The 21049-nt window shown below is 39.1% G+C and overlaps 1 protein-coding gene across 1 annotated transcript in view; it reads right to left on the bottom strand.

Moving 5' to 3' along the window:
• dmbt1 (deleted in malignant brain tumors 1) overlaps positions 1-21049 on the bottom strand; it is a 279374-nt gene that overhangs the window by 232824 nt on the left and 25501 nt on the right. The window contains exons 11-25 of the mRNA XM_062976978.1: positions 19523-19716; positions 19011-19319; positions 17374-17394; positions 16518-16826; positions 14115-14135; positions 13661-13684; positions 12104-12254; positions 9956-10149; positions 9445-9753; positions 7838-7858; positions 6051-6359; positions 3760-3780; positions 3306-3329; positions 1807-1957; positions 126-319 (exon numbers count right to left, since the gene is read on the bottom strand). Coding sequence (XP_062833048.1) covers positions 126-319; positions 1807-1957; positions 3306-3329; positions 3760-3780; positions 6051-6359; positions 7838-7858; positions 9445-9753; positions 9956-10149; positions 12104-12254; positions 13661-13684; positions 14115-14135; positions 16518-16826; positions 17374-17394; positions 19011-19319; positions 19523-19716 — 2252 coding nt within the window. The remainder of the gene's footprint in view (positions 1-125; positions 320-1806; positions 1958-3305; positions 3330-3759; positions 3781-6050; positions 6360-7837; positions 7859-9444; positions 9754-9955; positions 10150-12103; positions 12255-13660; positions 13685-14114; positions 14136-16517; positions 16827-17373; positions 17395-19010; positions 19320-19522; positions 19717-21049) is intronic.

Here is a 21049-nt window from a genome sequence, read left to right as displayed (position 1 = left end):
ATTGCTAGTTTACAATATAAAACCTTTAGTCTATTATTTCAGAAATATGATTTTATTAAAAGTGTAAAAAATCAGCAGGCAGATTATATCCATACATACAAAAATTTATGTGTGCATATACTCACCAAGGTAGTAATAAAATGAGGAGTAGTAAGCATCAAAGCCTCTGGATGTTACTGAGGAATCAGTATGAAACCTCACTGTGAGAACATTTGATGTTGAAGTAAATGTTAGGAAAGAACCAGAACAATAGCGCCCAAGGAGTTTTGAGTCGAGATTGCCATCATAGATCTCCACATAATCGGGTCCACATTCAGTTCTGCGGGAGGGAAATACAATATATCTCTCAGAGCACAAATCTCAACACACACCTCAGTTGACTAATTATGGCACATATTCTGCTCATCAGAACATCATTTAAATACATCGTACATATTTGCAAAATGTCAGAGCAGTTCTTTTGTGGAGTGGTTGCATGACACAACTGTCTCTTTTTGGGAAAAGAAGAAAGCCACTACAGAAATCTCTGCTCTTATTCAAGAATCCATGGATGGAAAACAGGGGTGTTCAGAAAAGGCCTCTGATCTGATGTTTTCAAAACCCTTTCCAATGCGGAAGCCCCAAGAAGTACCCAAGTCAGCATAGCTATTTTCTTTCCAATGACTGTCAATTGAAGGAAAGTTTTAGTAAAGGGTAAATGTTTCTCCTGATGTTAAGTCCAGTCATGTCTGACTCTGGGGGTTGGTTCTCATCTCCATTTCTAAGCCGAAGAGCCGGCGTTGTCCGTAGACACCTCCAAGGTCATGTGGCCAGCATGACTGCATGGAGCGCCGTTACCTTCCCGCCGGAGTGGTACCTATCAATCTACTCACATTGGCATGTTTTCAAACGGCTAGATTGGCAGAAGCTGGAGCTAACAGCAGGCACTCACTCCGGTCCCGGGATTTGAACCTGTGACCTTTTGGTCTGCAAATTCAGCAGCTCAGTGCTTTAACACACTTCGCCACCGGGGCTCAGGAAAGTTTTACAGGGCCAAAATAAGGTGGAAGGGGAATGTAAAATCACTGCTACACCTCTTCCCTGATATTGAAATGTTGGCATTGTTCCTTGAAAAACACAAAAAGAAAACAGAAACAACAAAAAATCAAAACATATTAGACTTCAAAACATTAATCCCAAATAGGATGGGGAGAAATTTAATGCAGCAAAGTTCTCATAGATTTGCCCCCACAAATAGGGAACGGGATAATCTTTTGATTGCCATCATGCTGAACAATCTGTGTAAGCTGTGTTCTCTGCATAGACATTGACATTGTTTTCAAGGTGTTGGGGGTGACGACAACGCCATATATGATCGTAAGTGACATATGTGATCACAATGTAGGCAATAATCTCTAGCAGCTGGGACTGAGACTGTCTTGCTTCAGGTCTGTAGGGAAAAAGAACAATCCCAGATACACCCATCCTTTTACCAATATTTCTAGGTGGAATAGAGGCTGGACCAGCTATTTTCTGTGCCACCTCGAAGCAGTGAAGTTAGCTGTTTAGGACAGAAAGGCAAGTAGAAGAAGAAAAATGCTTCCTGCCAATTGCTTTGCCCCTTTAGTAAGATATAAAATGAGGCTGTAATGAGAAATAGAACAACCGTCAATATATTCACTAAGATTGTTAGTGCCTCTGGTTGAATGGAGAGATTTTTCATGTACTGTCCAAGAAGTAGGAAAGACACCATGTTTTCACTTTTTCATTTAAAAAAGCTGTCATTTTAAAGGGTTGTTTGCTTCTGAAAAAACTTCTTCTACTTACTGAATGCTTGAAAATGTGAGGTTGATGCGGTAATTGTTCCAAGTTCTAATTGTCCATGTACAATTTAAGTTGTTTGGATAATATCCAGGATAGAAGGGAGAACTGAAGGACCCTGATGAAATTGGAAGTTCACCACCACAAGAGTAATTTCCTGTAAAGTAAAAGATAAGGAAAGACACAATGGCATTTAAACTAGCAGATTTATGAAGTAAGATCATTAATAGGCTTGTGAGCAGATACGTTTTAGCCATTTTCTTTCAGCCCATTCAGCTTTTTTGGCTTGGTCAGGTGGCCGTAATGCCAAGGCCCCAGCTGCCACGGTTTCCCATCCATAACAGGACCATGTGGTAGCTGTTCATGGAGCATGTGGCATGCAAAGAGTATGCCACCGTGTGCCCGTCTTCACACAGGGTTTCCCTGTGAGCCCTGCCTGTTGGGCCAATTGGAGTAGAAGAACGCCATGACATGTCTTACTCAGGCTGAGTCTATTTAATGGGGTGACCACCTCCATTACTCTCAGTTGCATCCTGGTGCTTTAATCTGATTGCCTTGCCTTGCCACCGCTCAGCTTGATTTTTTTGGCTTGGCTTGGCCTCTCTCTTATCCCACAATTAGGATGCCATCACCAGAGGCCATTTTGCACCTCCCATACAATCAGAAGTGAACTCTATATACTGAAGCCATTGTTTTATTTATATATATATATATATATATATGTTTGTTTATTTATTTTCATTCATTCAAATATACATACATTGCAAGTGTTTGTTGCATTCAGTGCAATACTTTCATCTATTAGTCTTTCATAATCATTTCTCAGACAATATATTTTCAATAAGGGGTCACAGGCTTCTATTTGTATAGTACATATAAAATATTGTAAGTTCCAAATTTATATCCGTTTCCTCCTTGCCTTCAGTCTATTACCTTCCGCTATGTACATTTTTAGATTAATTTTACATTGAAATGTTGGATCATTGGTTGCCATTCATTAACAAAGTTCTCTAAAGTTTCTCCTCTTAAGTGCATTGTTATTTTGTCCATCATCAGCAACTCTATAATATATTGTTCCAGTTCTGCTAAGGGAGGTACCTCTGAGGTTTTCCAATATCTAGCGTATACTATCCGAGCTGCCACTGTCATGTAAAACAAAATTCTTCCATATTTCCTTTCCAATTCTTCTTTGGGCATGTTCAAAAGCTACATTTGTGGTGTCATTTTAAAATTTGTATTTAATATCTTTTCTAGATGTACATGAATCTGTTTCCAATAGCTGTTTACTTTGTTGCATGACCACCACAGGTGGTAAAATGTGCCTTTTTCTTTCCCACATTTCCAGCATTTATCAGTGCAATTGAATGCATTGTTTTTATGTGATTTGGATATCTATTTTAGAACTGAAATCATTTACACTAACACTAAATAATTTACTAAAATTTTTATGTTAAAACACAAGGAAAACCTCTACTTCATATCTATTAAAAACATGTCCCAGTTACCTGTAGGTGTTGGACGAGAAGGTGCTGAAAATACAACAGAAAATATATGTTAAAATATGTTTATTTAAGACAGATATATATTTAAATGTCTGTGCATATGTATTTATACAATGCCCCATATGTTAGAAAGTAGGAAAGAGACAGTAGTAGGAAGTTTCCCAAAGATATCATCACCTACAATTTCCAAGTTCATATCAGAGGGAAGCTTTCACCTGGGGATTCAGAACTATAGTTCCCTCTGATATGAACTATAGTTCTGAAGGAGAGAGGAAAATCATGCTTGTTCTTAAGTCATGCTGCCAGGTACCATAGCAAGTCACAGAGAAGAACAGTTTGTTTCTTTGGGATGAAAATGGCTGAAAGCCTGTTCTGAATTGGGCCACATAATCTAAAATATTACTGTCACTAGAGTTGACTGAATAAAATGTGTCAATTTCATTAAATGGGATCTTACCTCTGGTTGTAAAATGTGTACCTGAAAAATTAAAAAAGAAACCCATTAAAAAAGAAACCATGAACACTTTAATGGTTTGACCCTTTCACCGAGGCATTACTTCTTAGCACTTTAATCCCTTCCTACCTAACCTTATCCCATTTTATCCCAGTTGACTCTCTGACACTTGTTTATGCACTTTATTAAAGCTTTGGATATTGTGTTTTATATGCCCAACCCCTTTTATCTCCAGTGGTTGATGCTGTATTATTACTCATTTGTTCTGATTTTATGTGTTTTATTGTATTTTTATAATGTTTAAATTGTTTATTTGATTTGATTTATGTTATTACTGTTTTGTTTTGATATTCGTTTGAATTGCTTTATTCTGTTTTGTTTGGGCATCGCCCCATGTTAACCGCCCCGAGTTTCTTCGGGGAGATGGTGGCGGGATAGAAAAATAAAGTATTATTATTATTATTATTATTATTATTATTATTATTATTATTATTATTATTGATTTGAAATGTCTATATGGCCAGCATTCACTGCCAAATTATTCTATAAAATATCTGTTGAGTGTCCACACAGTTTCTATGTTGGGATAAACAGCACACTTGTGACAAAGTGCATAAAGATCACACAACTGTAAAGAAAAGTACACTTTTAGATTTTGCTTAGAAAGATAATCCTTCTATTTTTTATTTTTAAGACAAAGGGCAGATTTACACTGACCTCTTATCTCAGAGTTTGTAACCCCATCTGTGCTGCAACTTTATGGCTGATATGCTCTGTAACATCACATTGTTCTAGTTTTTCATGGCTGAACCTTAATGTCCCTTCCCATTCTCCACATTGTGGTGGTCTCCACTCACAACACGGGGTACTACCCATGGGCTGTAACATCTTCTGTGGAAATGGGACAAAGAAAGAGGGGGAGAAGGTATGTGGAGAAGAGAAATTATCCAATTCTCTCCTCTTTCCTTTCCCAGTTGCCATATTACCCTGGGTGATGTCACTGCAGGCAATGGGACCACCTCAACATAGAGGATGGGTGGGAATGTTAACTGCCATTCATGTCAACCAGGTCAACCAAGCCCAAGAAAGATGGGATGGCAGTGAGAACAGTTGCAGATGGTTCTATTACAATATCAGCCCAAATGTTCAGACACATCCGAAGTCTGGGAATAGTCTGAATAGTATGCCAGAATTCGGACTATCCAACAACTTTAATTGACATGGGGTAAGGCTGAATGAAGGTGGCCTTGTCCTGCATTGCCCCAAATCAGCTCTGTGAGGCATTTGGATGCCAAAGAGCTGATCTGGGAACCATCTGACCTAAGTGGTCAGTGTAGATGTGCCCATAGCCATGGTTGGATGATAATGTCTGTGGAAGATGAGCTGAATTGAAAAGGAAGACACCCTTTCTTGATGTTTTCATAAGGTTAGTCTTTTTAGTGTACAATTTAGCAAAAAGATGGAAATTGTTGTCCATTGTATGCAGAAAGGTCTTGTTGCCAATGGGCACTGATTGGAGAAACCCATCTTTTTTCCAACTTTACTAAGCTGTCCTGTAGATATGAAAGCATGGCAGAAAACAATAAAACTGAATTATTGGATAGTACTTCTAAGACGCTCCATGCAGTCATGCCAGCCACATGACCTTGGAGTGTCTACGGACAATGCCGGCTCTTCGGCTTAGAAATGGAGATGAGCAACCAACTCCCAGAGTAGACATGACTGGACTTAACGTCAGGGGAAACCTTTCACCTTACCTTTACCTCTACTTCTAACACAACAGGGAAGCATTTCCTCCTCAAACATTTTCAGCATGATGATTACTCTGACTCTTTTTGCCCTCATTAGCATGATCATAAAATCTGTATTGATACATATGTAATACTGTGATGGTATCACATTCCTTGCATGATCTCTCAGTCACTGGGACCTAAACCTTTACTGAATATTCTGAATATACACAGTCATAGAAATTTGAGTGGGCAGGCCTTTTCTTTTTTAATTATGATCCCCACCCCATATTTTCTTTGTCCCCTTCCCTTCCATGCCTGAGCCTAATTAGAGGGATACATAATTTCACCAAGATCCTATGGATGATGTTGGATAAACTGAAGATAACTTTTCAGCATATTAATAGGTACATAGCTACTAGCTAGAGTGTTGGTATAAGAGTTCTAATAAAAGGGGAGAGTCAAAAGATGTTACATGTGCATCCTGTCATATCAAAGTGATCCAATGTTTCAATATGAAAATAAAGAAGTGTTAAAGATATATATAACAAAATCAGGAAATACCTGAACAGATGGCACTTGCATCTTCATGATGGCCACAGTTATGAACTCCCCAGCCATTGTTAGGGCATTCCCATAAGTAAGGTTCACTCCCATTACATCTAACATCATCCAGAAAAATGGGACCAGAGCCTTGCCCAAAATATGCTGATCCTGGAGCACTGACAGCATATCCACATCCAAGTTGTCTGCACACAACATCTGCATCAGTTAAGTCCCATAAATCATCACAGACTGTCCCCCACGTGAAATTAGAGTTATGGATTTCAACACGTCCCTCACAGCGATGACTTCCATTCACCAATTGGAGACCTTGAAAAAGTACCAGAAAAATATTCTTCATTCACAAACTTGTAGTAAACAAAAATGTAAAAGACAAGTATTATTAGTTCAAGAAATGTTTCTGTGGGGAGTGGGGAGCCTGGTTTTAAATGATGCCTTACCTGCTTCCCAACATTTAAAAAAGAAAAAAAAATCCTCTCTGAGTAGGAAGAACTGAAGAATGCCCTAAGCATTTATGTCTCTCCATGATCAGTTAGTTACACACTGGTTGTGCTATACTACCATTGGGTTGCATTCTTCATTCGGCTTCTGATAACTTAAACTGAATACAGAGGTTCCACACTGAATGAAAACATCCAACTACATCAGTAAGCTTACAAAACTCTTGTGTGTGATGACTCATGGGCCATGTAGTCCCGTCCCTAACACTGTTGTGACAGATGAGGAGGAAAACTTTGGTTTTCCTCCGTTTCAGTCAGAATTGGAACTTTCTCAGCCAGAACTGGAACCCTTGCACCTGCAGGAGATTTGCCTTCCAGAAGTTTGCCAAACAAGCCCAGAGCCAAAATCTCCCCCTTTTTCTCGCCGTGATTATTGTCAACAACAGAGAGGAGCTCAACAGGCTAATCGCAGAAGCCTGAGAATCGCGGCCAAACAAATGGCTGATTAAACCTGTTTCCCATGGGAAACTTTAGGGAGTCATGCATCTGGACCCAGAGAATGGCTTTCGCTTCTGGTTCCCCAGAGAATCTGCTCTTGGCGGGAAACCGAGACCCTACTTAGGTGTTTTGCCCACGAAGGAGTCTTGCGGAGTCAATTCGTCAGCTACGGGAGTAGGTTGTGTGTGGACTACGCTACTCCCGCGGTCGAGTTCTTGCTCCTGTTTCCAGCCCTGTATTGCTTCCCAGGACCTTGCCTTGCTTCACGGACCTTGCCTTGTTTTTGGACCTCGCCACGAATTTACCACGGATCCTGTCCTTGCTCCACGTTCCTTGTTGCCTTGAATCAAGCTTTGTGTACCAAGAATCAAGCTATTTCCTTGCCTTGCCTAAGTTTCATGGACTAAAGGACCTTGTCATCTCCCCTCACTTTGCTTGGCAAAGTGAGTGTTTCGGTTACTGGATTACAACTTTGGACCTTACTATTTCATATTGGACATTGTTTTCCTGGACTATATTTGACCTTTCCAGAAAGGTCATCTTCTGAACTATATTCTACATTTACTTTTATTGACTTTACATATTTCCTTAATAAAGATATTAGATAGATTCTGGCCTCTGTGTATGGTTATTGGTGCTCTGCAGCCTGGGTCGTGACATTGTGTAACATACCAATACGATCCTGACTAATTATTTTTCTAATGAGTTATTCAGTTCCACACTGCTTCTCCTTCTTAACCTAATGCCTAATGAAGCTGGAGTATTTTTGTGGTTGCAATACCTTTATAGGTCTTGTTATTTATTTTTTTAATCAACACCATAAAAAACATTTGTGAAGCTACTTATTACCTGTTGTTGTATTGAGTGCACCTGAAAAAGAAAAGAAACCCTTTAGTACTCTTTCAAATGTTTTAATGCTTTAACTAGAACAGTATGAATGGTAAACATCAGTAAAGGAAAAGAAAGGACTGTTAGATATCATGCAATATATACACACTGTCATTGTGTCGAGAATTTCTCCCTTTCAGTCTTGCAGTAAAGCCCACATTGTGTACACACACTGATAGACACACTCACAGAGAGAGCAAGAGATGTATGTACATATATACGTAGCATATACACATGTAGATATTCCTGCATGTTGTTCCTGAATAAAAATAATAATTATTATTATCATTATTATTATTATTATTATTAATATCCTGCCACCATCTCCCAGAGGGACTTGGAGCGACTCACAAAACACTCAAGGTGTGACACAAAATACAACAAATGTGAAACAAAACATAGGCAATAAACAGTCAACATGACTCTTCTTAAAGAAAGAAAACAGGGTGCTATATATTGCACTACAAAAACAGAAGGCTGGCAGAGAAGGTATCAACTTCTCTCTCCACTGGCAGTTTATGTGCAAAATACTGCTCTTTCCTTGTAGACAGATCAGACACAAAGTAAGCACAAAGTAAACTGATAGAGCTGGTGGAATAATTCCTCCATCAGCCTCCTGAACTTCTGTGCTGGAATATGTAGGAAGCAGGGATTGAATATGACACATAAGAGGGGGGATTGCAGAAAAAAACATTCTTCGTGTGTATGCATAGAAATGCTTCTGTATGTGCAAAAGATACCACTGGATCAAGGCCGCCCTGTTGTAGATCTTCAGGTAGGCTGATTTGAAATGTGTGCAAAATATATTTTTCAGTGTGGGAGATTTACACACTGCTGGCCCTGGTTTTCTCCTGACATTAAGTCTAATAGTGTCCAATTCTGGGGGTTGGTGCTCATCTCCATTTCTAAACTGAAGAGCCAGAGTTGCCCGCAGAAACCTCCAAGGTCATATGGCTGGCAGGACTGCATGGAGTGCCGTTACCTTCCCACCGGAGCGGTACCTATTGATCTACTCACATTTGCATGTTTTTGAACTGCTAGGTTGGCAGAAGCTGGGGCTAACAGCGGGCGCTCACCCTGCTCTCCAGATTCAAACCTCTGACTTTTCAATCAGCAAGTTCAGCGGTTCAATGGTTTAATCCGCTGCACCACCAGGGGCTCCTGGATATGATATGGGATAGATAAACTCATCCTCATCTTCCAAAACAATACAATCAAGTTGTATTGAGCTAATGTGCAAAATAAAAGGAATTATCCCCTTCTCTGGGTAGAGTAGCAAAAGGCAAGAGATTGATTTGTCCTGGAATACCCTAAAAGAATCATCAACATCTTCTACTCTCACTGTTATGATTGCCTGGGTGGCAAAACGAAGTGGTGGCCAAGGGTGGCCCACTGAGGTGGAATTAGTGCTTTTTCTTCCCCAAGGAATGACCTTCAACTTACCCATAGTTTATACCAAATGCCATAACTTTGGCACCCAAACATGCCCTCAACTTGTACATGAGGTCAATATATACATGAGTATATACATAAATATAAAAGATTTATATTTCAAAATTGAACGGTACCTGAGCATATGACACCTGCATCTTCACCGTGGCCACAGTTATGGACTCCCCAGCCATTGTTAGGGCAATCCCATAGGTAGGATTCATTCCCACTACATCTAACATCATCCAGGAGAATGGGACCAGAGCCTTGCCCAAAATGTGCTGACCCCGGTGCACTGACAGCATATCCACATCCAAGTTGTCTGCACACAACCTCTGCATCAGTTAAGTCCCATAAATCATCACAGACTGTCCCCCATGTGGAAACAGAGTTACGAATTTCAACACGCCCCTCACAGCGATGATTTCCATTCACCAACTGGAGATCTTGAAAAAGTACCAGAAATATATTCTTCATTTACAAACTTGTAGTAACATTAATAAAAGAGAACGTAAAAGACAAGTATTGCTAGTTTATAATATAAAACCTTTAGTGTTTATTTCAGAAATATGATTTTATCAAAAGTGTAAAAAATCAGCAGGCAGATTATATCCACACATACAAAATTTTATGTGTGCATATACTCACCAAGGTGGTAATAAAATGAGGAGTAGTAAGCATCAAAGCCTCTGGATGTTACTGAGGAATCAGTATGAAACCTCACTGTGAGAACATTTGATGTTGAAGTAAATGTTAGGAAAGAACCAGAACAATAGCGCCCAAGGAGTTTTGAGTCGAGATTGCCATCATAGATCTCCACATAATCGGGTCCACATTCAGTTCTGCGGGAGGGAAATACAATATATCTCTCAGAGCACAAATCTCAACACACACCTCAGTTGACTAATTATGGCACATATTCTGCTCATCAGAACATCATTTAAATACATTGTACACATTTGCAAAATGACAGAGCAGTTCTTTTGTGGAGTGGTTGCATGACACAAGTGTCTCTCTTTCTGGGAAAAGAAGAAAGCCACTATAGAAAGCTCTGCTCCTGTTCAAGGATCCATAGATGGAAAACAGGGGTGTTCAAAGAAGGCCAATGATCTGATGCTTTCAAAGCCCTTTCCAGTATGGAAGCCCCATGGCAGCCTTGGAGTCAGCATAGCTATTTTCTTTCCAATAAATGTCAATGGAAGGAAAGTTTTACAAGGCCAAAATAAGGTGGAAGGGGAATGTAAAATCATTGCTACACCTCTTCCCTGCCCATTGCAATGTTGGCAGTCTGCCTTGAAGAACACAGAAAGAAAACAGAAGTGACAAGAAATCAAACATATTAGACTTTAAAATGAAATATTTAGCACAGTTAAGGTAAAGGTTTCCCCTGACGTTAAGTCCAGTCATGTCTGACTCTGGGGGTTGGTGCTCATCTCCATTTCTAAGCCAAAGAGGTGGCGTTGTCCGTAGACACCTCCAAGGTCATGTGGCCAGCATGACTGCATGGAGCGCCGTTACCTTCCCACTGGAGCGGTACCTATTGATCTACTCAACGTTGGCATGTTTTCGAACTGCTAGGTTGGCAGAAGCTGGAGCTAACAGCAGGCGCTCACTCCACTCCTGGGATTTGAACCTGCTACCTTTTGGTCTGCAAGTTCAGCAGTTTAGTGCTTTAACACACTTTGCCACCGGGGCTCAGGAAAGTTTTACAGGGCCAAAATAAGGTGGAAGGGGAATGTAAAATCACTGCTACACCTCTTCCCTAATATTGCAATGATGGCACTGTATCTTGAAAAACACAAAAAGAAAACAGAAACGACAAAAAATCAAAACATATTAGACTTCAAAACATTAATCCCAAATAGGATGGGGAGAGATTTAAGGGAGCAAAGTTCTCATAGATTTGCCCCCACAAATATGGAACGGGATAATCTTTTGATTGCCATCATGCTGAACAATCTGTGGAAGCTGTGTTCTCTGCATAGACATTGACATTGTTTTCAAGGTGTTGGGGGTGACGACAATGGCATATGTGATCATAAGTGACATATGTGATCACAATGTAGGCAATACTCTCTAGCAGCTGGGACTGAGACTGTCTTGCTTCAGGTCTGTAGGGAAAAAGAACAATCCCAGATGCACCCATCATTTTACCAATACAGTAGAGTCTCACTTATCCAACACTCTCTTATCCAACATTCTGGATTATCCAACACATTTTTGTAGTCAATGTTTTCAATACATCGTGATATTTTGGTGCTAAATTCGTAAATACAGTAATTACTACATAACATTACTATGTATTGAACTACTTTTTCTGTCAAATTTGTTGGTGCTTAATTTGTAAAATCATAACCTAATTTGATGTTTAATAGGCTTCTCCTTAATCTCTCCTTATTATCCAACATATTCGCTTATCCAACGTTCTGCTGGCCCGTTTATGTTGGATAAGTAAGTTTCTACTGTATTTCTAGTTGGAATAGAGGCTGGACCAGCTATTTTCTGTGCCACCTCAAAGCAGTGAAGTTAGCTGTTTAGGACAGAAAGGCAAGTAAAAGAAGAAAAATGCTTCCTGCCGATTGCTTTGCCCCTTTAGTAAGATATAAAATGAGGCTGTAATGAGAAATAGAACAACCGTCAATATATTCACTAAGATTGTTAGTGCCTCTGGTTGAATGGAGGGGTTTTTCATGTACTGTCCAAGAAGTAGGAAAGACACCACGTTTTCACTTTTTCATTTAAAAAAGCTGTCATTTTAAAGGGTTGTTTGCTTCTGAAAAAACTTCTTCTACTTACTGAATGCTTGAAAATGTGAGGTTGATGCGGTAATTGTTCCAAGTTCTAATTGTCCATGTACAATTTAAGTTGTTTGGATAATATCCAGGATAGAAGGGAGAACTGAAGGACCCTGATGAAATTGGAAGTTCACCACCACAAGAGTAATTTCCTGTAAAGTAAAAGATAAGGAAAGACACAATGGCATATAAACTGGCAGATTTATGAAGTAAGATCATTAATAGGCTTGTGAGCAGATACGTTTTAGCCATTTTCTTTCAGCCAATTCAGCTTTTTTGGCTTGGTCAGATGGCCGCAATGCCAAGGCCCCAGCTGCAACGGTTTCCCATCCATAACAGGACCATGTGGTAGCTGTTCATGGAGCATGTGGCATGCAAAGAGTATGCCACCGTGTGCCCGTCTTCACACAGGGTTTCCCTGTGAGCCCTGCCTGTTGGGCCAATTGGAGTAGAAGAACGCCATGACATGTCTTACTCAGGCTGAGTCTATTTAATGGGGTGACCACCTCCATTACTCTCAGTTGCATCCTGGTGCTTTAATCTGATTGCCTTGCCTTGCCACCGCTCAGCTTGATTTTTTTGGCTTGGCTTGGCCTCTCTCTTATCCCACAATTAGGATGCCATCACCAGAGGCCATTTTGCACCTCCCATACAATCAGAAGTGAACTCTATATACTGAATCCATTGTTTTATATATATATATATATATATATATATATATATATATATATATGTGTGTGTGTGTGTGTGTGTGTGTGTGTGTGTGTGTGTGTGTGTTTGTTTATTTATTTTCATTCATTCAAATATACATACATTGCAAGTGTTTGTTGCATACAGTGCAATACTTTCATCTATTAGTCTTTCATAATCATTTCTCAGACAATATATTTTCAATAAGGGGTCACAGGCTTCTATTTGTATAGTACATATAAAATATTGTAAGTTCCAAATTTATATCCGTTTCCTCCTTGCCTTCAGTCTATTACCTTCCTCTATGTACATTTTTAGATTAATTTTACATTGAAATGTTGGATCATTGGTTGCCATTCATTAACAAAGTTCTCTAAAGTTTCTCCTCTTAAGTGCATTGTTATTTTGTCCATCATCAGCAACTCTATAATATATTGTTCCAGTTCTGCTAAGGGAGGTACCTCTGAGGTTTTCCAATATCTAGCGTATACTATCCGAGCTGCCACTGTCATGTAAAACAAAATTCTTCCATATTTCCTTTCCAATTCTTCTTTGGGCATGTTCAAAAGGTACATTTGTGGTGTCATTTTAAAATTTGTATTTAATATCTTTTCTAGATGTACATGAATCTGTTTCCAATAGCTGTTTACTTTGTTGCATGACCACCACAGGTGGTAAAATGTGCCTTCTTCTTTCCCACATTTCCAGCATTTATCAGTGCAACTGAATGCATTGTTTTTATGTGATTTGGATATCTATTTTAGAACTGAAATCATTTACACTAACACTAAATAATTTACTAAAATTTTTATGTTAAAACACAAGGAAAACCTCTACTTCATATCTATTAAAAACATGTCCCAGTTACCTGTAGGTGTTGGACGAGAAGGCGCTGAAAATACAACAGAAAATATATGTTAAAATATGTTTATTTAAGACAGATATATATTTAAATGTCTGTGCATATGTATTTATACAATGCCCCATATGTTAGAAAGTAGGAAAGAGACAGTAGTAGGAAGTTTCCCAAAGATATCATCACCTACAATTTCCAAGTTCATATCAGAGGGAAGCTTTCACCTGGGGATTCAGAACTATAGTTCCCTCTGATATGAACTATAGTTCTGAAGGAGAGAGGAAAATCATGCTTGTTCTTAAGTCATGCTGCCAGGTACCATAGCAAGTCACAGAGAAGAACAGTTTGTTTCTTTGGGATGAAAATGGCTGAAAGCCTGTTCTGAATTGGGCCACATAATCTAAAATATTACTGTCACTAGAGTTGACTGAATAAAATGTGTCAATTTCATTAAATGGGATCTTACCTCTGGTTGTAAAATGTGTACCTGAAAAATTAAAAAAGAAACCCATTAAAAAAGAAACCATGAACACTTTAATGGTTTGACCCTTTCACCGAGGCATTACTTCTTAGCACTTTAATCCCTTCCTACCTTACCTTATCCCATTTTATCCCAGTTGACTCTCTGACACTTGTTTATGCACTTTATTAAAGCTTTGGATATTGTGTTTTATATGCCCAACCCCTTTTATCTCCAGTGGTTGATGCTGTATTATTACTCATTTGTTCTGATTTTATGTGTTTTATTGTATTTTTATAATGTATAAATTGTTTATTTTATTTGATTTATGTTATATGCCCAACCCCTTTTATCTCCAGTGGTTGATGCTGTATTATTACTCATTTGTTCTGATTTTATGTGTTTTATTGTATTTTTATAATGTTTAAATTGTTTATTTGATTTGATTTATGTTATTACTGTTTTGTTTTGATATTCGTTTGAATTGCTTTATTCTGTTTTGTTTGGGCATCGCCCCATGTTAACCGCCCCGAGTTTCTTCGGGGAGATGGTGGCGGGATAGAAAAATAAATTATTATTATTATTATTATTATTATTATTATTATTATTATTATTATTATTGATTTGAAATGTCTATATGGCCAGCATTCGCTGCCAAATTATTCTATAAAATATCTGTTGAGTGTCCACACAGTTTCTATGTTGGGATAAACAGCACACTTGTGACAAAGTGCATAAAGATCACACAACTGTAAAGAAAAGTACACTTTTAGATTTTGCTTAGAAAGATAATCCTTCTATTTTTTATTTTTAAGACAAAGGGCAGATTTACACTGACCTCTTATCTCAGAGTTTGTAACCCCATCTGTGCTGCAACTTTATGGCTGATATGCTCTGTAACATCACATTGTTCTAGTTTTTCATGGCTGAACCTTAATGTCCCTTCCCATTCTCCACATTGTGGTGGTCTCCACTCACAACACGGGGTACTACCCATGGGCTGTAACATCTTCTGTGGAAATGGGACAAAGAAAGAGGGGGAGAAGGTATGTGGAGAAAAGAAATTATCCAATTCTCTCCTCTTTCCTTTCCCAGTTGCCATATTACCCTGGGTGATGTCACTGCAGGCAATGGGACCACCTCAACATAGAGGATGGGTGGGAATGTTAACTGCCATTCATGTCAACCAGGTCAACCAAGCCCAAGAAAGATGGGATGGCAGTGAGAACAGTTGCAGATGGTCCTATTACAATATCAGCCCAAATGTTCAGACACATCCGAAGTCTGGGAATAGTCTGAATAGTATGCCAGAATTCGGACTATCCAACAACTTTAATTGACATGGGGTAAGGCTGAATGGCCTTGTCCTGCATTGCCCCAAATCAGCTCTGTGAGGCATTTGGATGCCAAAGAGCTGATCTGGGAACCATCTGACCTAAGTGGTCAGTGTAGATGTGCCCATAGCCATGGTTGGATGATAATGTCTGTGGAAGATGAGCTGAATTGAAAAGGAAGACACCCTTTCTTGATGTTTTCATAAGGTTAGTCTTTTTAGTGTACAATTTAGCAAAAAGATGGAAATTGTTGTCCATTGTATGCAGAAAGGTCTTGTTGCCAATGGGCACTGATTGGAGAAACCCATCTTTTTTCCAACTTTACTAAGCTGTCCTGTAGATATGAAAGCATGGCAGAAAACAATAAAACTGAATTATTGGATAGTACTTCTAAGACGCTCCATGCAGTCATGCCAGCCACATGACCTTGGAGTGTCTACGGACAACGCCGGCTCTTTAGCTTAGAAATGGAGATGAGCAACCAACTCCCAGAGTCAGACATGACTGGACTTAACGTCAGGGGAAACCTTTCACCTTACCTTTACCTCTACTTCTAAGACAACAGGGAAGCATTTCCTCCTCAAACATTTTCAGCATGATGATTACTCTGACTTTTTGCCCTCATTAGCATGATCATAAAATCTGTATTGATACATATGTAATACTGTGATGGTATCACATTCCTTGCACGATCCCTCAGTCACTGGGACCTAAACCTTTACTGAATATTCTCATGATGGGGAGGCACAGTCATAGAAATTTGAGTGGGCAGGCCTTTTCCTTTTTAATTATGACCCCCACCCATATTTTCTTTGTCTCCTTCCCTTCCATGCCTGAGCCTAATTAGAGGGATGCATAATTTCACCAAGATCCTATGGATGATGTTGGATAAACTGAAGATAACTTTTCAGCATATTAATAGGTAGCTACTAGCTAGAGTGTAGGTATAAGAGTTCTAATAAAAGGGGAGAATCAAGAGATGTTACATGTGCATCCTGTCATATCAAAGTGATCCAATGTTTCAATATGAAAATAAAGAAGTGTTAAAGATATATATAACAAAATCAGGAAATACCTGAACAGATGGCACTTGCATCTTCATGATGGCCACAGTTATGAACTCCCCAGCCATTGTTAGGGCATTCCCATAAGTAAGGTTCACTCCCATTACATCTAACATCATCCAGAAAAATGGGACCAGAGCCTTTCCCAAAATATGCTGATCCTGGAGCACTGACAGCATATCCACATCCAAGTTGTCTGCACACAACATCTGCATCAGTTAAGTCCCATAAATCATCACAGACTGTCCCCCACGTGAAATTAGAGTTATGGATTTCAACACGTCCCTCACAGCGATGACTTCCATTCACCAATCGGAGACCTTGAAAAAGTACCAGAAAAATATTCTTCATTCACAAACTTGTAGTAAACAAAAATGTAAAAGACAAGTATTATTAGTTCAAGAAATGTTTCTGTGGGGAGTGGGGAGCCTGGTTTTAAATGATGCTTTAACTGCTTCCCAACATTTAAAAAATAAAAAAAAATCCTCTCTGAGTAGGAAGAATTGAAGAATGCCCTAATCATTTATGTCTCTCCATGATCAGTTAGTTACACACCGGTTGTGCTATACTACCATTGGGTTGCATTCTTCATTCGGCTTCTGATAACTTAAACTGAATAAAGAGGTTCCACACTGAATGAAAACATCCAACTACATCCGTAAGTTTACAAAACTCTTGTATAACATACCAATAGGATCATGACTAATTATTTTTCCAATGAGTTATTCAGCTCCAAACTACTTCTCCTTCTTAACCTAATGCCTAATGAAGCTGGAGTATTTTTGCGGTTGCAATACCTTTATAGGTCTTGTTATTTTTTTTTTTAATCAACACCAAAAAAAAAACATTTGTGAAGCTACTTATTACCTGTTGTTGTATTGAGTGCACCTGAAAAAGAAAAGATACCCTTTAGTACTCTTTCAAATGTTTTAATGCTTTAACTAGAACAGTATGAATGGTAAACATCAGTAAAGGAAAAGAAAGGACTGTTGGATATCATGCAATATATACACACTGTCATTGTGTCGAGAATTTCTCCCTTTCAGTCTTGCAGTAAAGCCCACATTGTGTACACACACTGACAGACACACAGAGAGAGCAAGAGATGTATATACATATATACGTAGCATATACACATGCAGATATTCCTGCATGTTGTTCCTGAATAATAATAATTATTATTATCATTATTATTATTAATAATAATAATAATAATAATAATAATAATAATAATAATAATAATAATATCCTGCCACCATCTCCCAGAGGGACTTGGAGCGACTCACAAAACACTCAAGGTGTGACACAAAATACAACAAATGTGAAACAAAACATAGGCAATAAACAGTCAACATGACTCTTCTTAAACAAAGAAAACAGGGTGCTATATATTGCACTACAAAAACAGCAGGCTGGCAGAGAAGGTATCAACTTCTCTCTCCACTGGCAGTTTATGTGCAAAATACTGCTCTTTCCTTGTAGACAGATCAGACACAAAGTAAGCACAAAGTAAACTGACAGAGCTGGTGGAATAATTCCTCCATCAGCCTCCTGAACTTCTGTGCTGGAATATGTAGGAAGCAGGGATTGAATATGACACATAAGAGGGGGGATTGCAAAAAAAAACATTCTTCGTGTGTATGCATAGAAATGCTTCTGTATGTGCAAAAGATACCACTGGATCAAGGCCGCCCTGTTGTAGATCTTCAGGTAGGACTGATTTGAAATGTGTGCAAAATATATTTTTCAGTGTGGGAGATTTACACACTGCTGGCCCTGGTTTTCTCCTGACATTAAGTCTAATAGTGTCCAATTCTGGGGGTTGGTGCTCAACTCCATTTCTAAACTGAAGAGCCAGAGTTACCCGCAGAAACCTCCAAGGTCATATGGCTGGCAGGACTGCATGGAGTGCCGTTACCTTCCCGCCGGAGCGGTACCTATTGATCTACTCACATTTGCATGTTTTTGAACTGCTAGGTTGGCAGAAGCTGGGGCTAACAGCGGGCGCTCACCCTGCTCTCAAGATTCAAACCTCTGACTTTTCAATCAGCAAGTTCAGCGGTTCAATGGTTTAATCCACTGCACCACCAGGGGCTCCTGGATATGATATGGGATAGATAAACTCATCCTCATCTTCCAAAACAATACAATCAAGTTGTATTGAGCTAATGTGCAAAATAAAAGGAATTATCCCCTTCTCTGGGTAGAGTAGCAAAAGGCAAGAGATTGATTTGTCCTGGAATACCCTAAAAGAATCATCAACATCTTCTACTCTCACTGTTATGATTGCCTGGGTGGCAAAACGAAGTGGTGGCCAAGGGTGGCCCACTGAGGTGGAATTAGTGCTTTTTCTTCCCCAAGGAATGACCTTCAACTTACCCATAGTTTATACCAAATGCCATAACTTTGGCACCCAAACCTGCCCTCAACTTGTACATGAGGTCAATATATACATGAGTATATACATAAATATAAAAGATTTATATTTCAAAATTGAACGGTACCTGAGCATATGACACCTGCATCTTCACCGTGGCCACAGTTATGGACTCCCCAGCCATTGTTAGGGCAATCCCATAGGTAGGATTCATTCCCACTACATCTAACATCATCCAGGAGAATGGGACCAGAGCCTTGCCCAAAATGTGCTGACCCCGGTGCACTGACAGCATATCCACATCCAAGTTGTCTGCACACAACCTCTGCATCAGTTAAGTCCCATAAATCATCACAGACTGTCCCCCATGTGGAAACAGAGTTACGAATTTCAACACGCCCCTCACAGCGATGATTTCCATTCACCAACTGGAGATCTTGAAAAAGTACCAGAAATATATATTTTTATTTACAATCTTGTAATAACATTAATGAAAGAGAACGTAAAAGACAAGTATTGCTAGTTTATAATATAAAACCTTTAGTGTTTATATCAGAAATATGATTTTATCAAAAGTGTAAAAAATCAGCAGGCAGATTATATCCACACATACAAAATTTTATGTGTGCATATACTCACCAAGGTGGTAATAAAATGAGGAGTAGTAAGCATCAAAGCCTCTGGATGTTACTGAGGAATCAGTATGAAACCTCACTGTGAGAACATTTGATGTTGAAGTAAATGTTAGGAAAGAACCAGAACAATAGCGCCCAAGGAGTTTTGAGTCGAGATTGCCATCATAGATCTCCACATAATCGGGTCCACATTCAGTTCTGCGGGAGGGAAATACAATATATCTCTCTGAGCACAAATCTCAACACACACCTCAGTTGACTAATTATGGCACATATTCTGCTCATCAGAACATCATTTAAATACATTGTACATATTTGCAAAATGACAGAGCAGTTCTTTTGTGGAGTGGTTGCATGACACAAGTGTCTCTCTTTCTGGGAAAAGAAGAAAGCCACTATAGAAAGCTCTGCTCCTGTTCAAGGATCCATAGATGGAAAACAGGGGTGTTCAAAGAAGGCCACTGATCTGATGCTTTCAAAGCCCTTTCCAGTATGGAAGCCCCATGGCAGCCTTGGAGTCAGCATAGCTATTTTCTTTCCAATAAATGTCAATGGAAGGAAAGTTTTACAAGGCCAAAATAAGGTGGAAGGGGAATGTAAAATCATTGCTACACCTCTTCCCTGCCCATTGCAATGTTGGCAGTGTGTCTTGAAAAACACAGAAAGAAAACAGAAGAGACAAGAAATCAAATATATTAGACTTTAAAATGAAATATTTAGCACAGTTAAGCTAAAGGTTTCCCCTGTTAATTACAGTCTTGTCTGACTCTGAGGGTTGGTGCTCATCTCCATTTCTAAGCCAAAGAGCCGGCGTTGTCCGCAGACACCACCAAGATCATGTGGCCAGCATGACTGAATGGAGCACCATTACCTTCCCGTCAGAGCGGTACCTATTGATCTACTCACATTGGCATGTTTTTGAACTGCTAGGTTGGCAGAAGCTGGAGCAACAGCGGGAGCTCACTCCGCTCCTGGGATTTGAACCTGGGACCTTTTGGTCTGCAAGTTCAGCAGTTTAGTGCTTTAACACACTTCACCACCGGGGCTCCTACATTAGCACAGTTAGGAAATTTTTAAAAGATATTCAATTGTAATAGCTTTAATATTAACAAAAATCATGATTAAAAGACATGATTTTAAATTTTTAAAAATTTTAAATATTAAAATGGCTATCTGGAGTCAACATTACTTCTTGCAGAAACACTAAGCCCAAACAAGGTGGGGAGAGATTTGGGGAGCAAAGTTCTCATAGATTTGCCTCGACAAATATGGAACGGGATAATCTTTTGATTGCCATCATCCTGAACAATCTGTGGAAGCTGTGATCTCTGTGATCTCAATTGACATTGTCTTCAAGGCATTGGGTGCTGGGGATATCAACATATATGATCACAATGTAAACAAGAGTCTCTAGCAGCTGCAACTGAGACTGTCAGGTCTGTAAAGAAAAAAGATAATCCCATATGCACCCATCATAGTCCTTTTATCAATATTTCTAGGTGGAATAGAGGCTGGATCAGCTATTTTCTGA

The sequence above is a fragment of the Anolis carolinensis genome, chromosome 3 (genome assembly GCF_035594765.1).
Source record: "Anolis carolinensis isolate JA03-04 chromosome 3, rAnoCar3.1.pri, whole genome shotgun sequence".
NCBI lineage: Eukaryota > Metazoa > Chordata > Lepidosauria > Squamata > Dactyloidae > Anolis > Anolis carolinensis.
The sequence above is the reverse complement of the archived record's forward strand: the minus strand, read 5'-3'. Positions and strand labels throughout refer to the sequence as shown.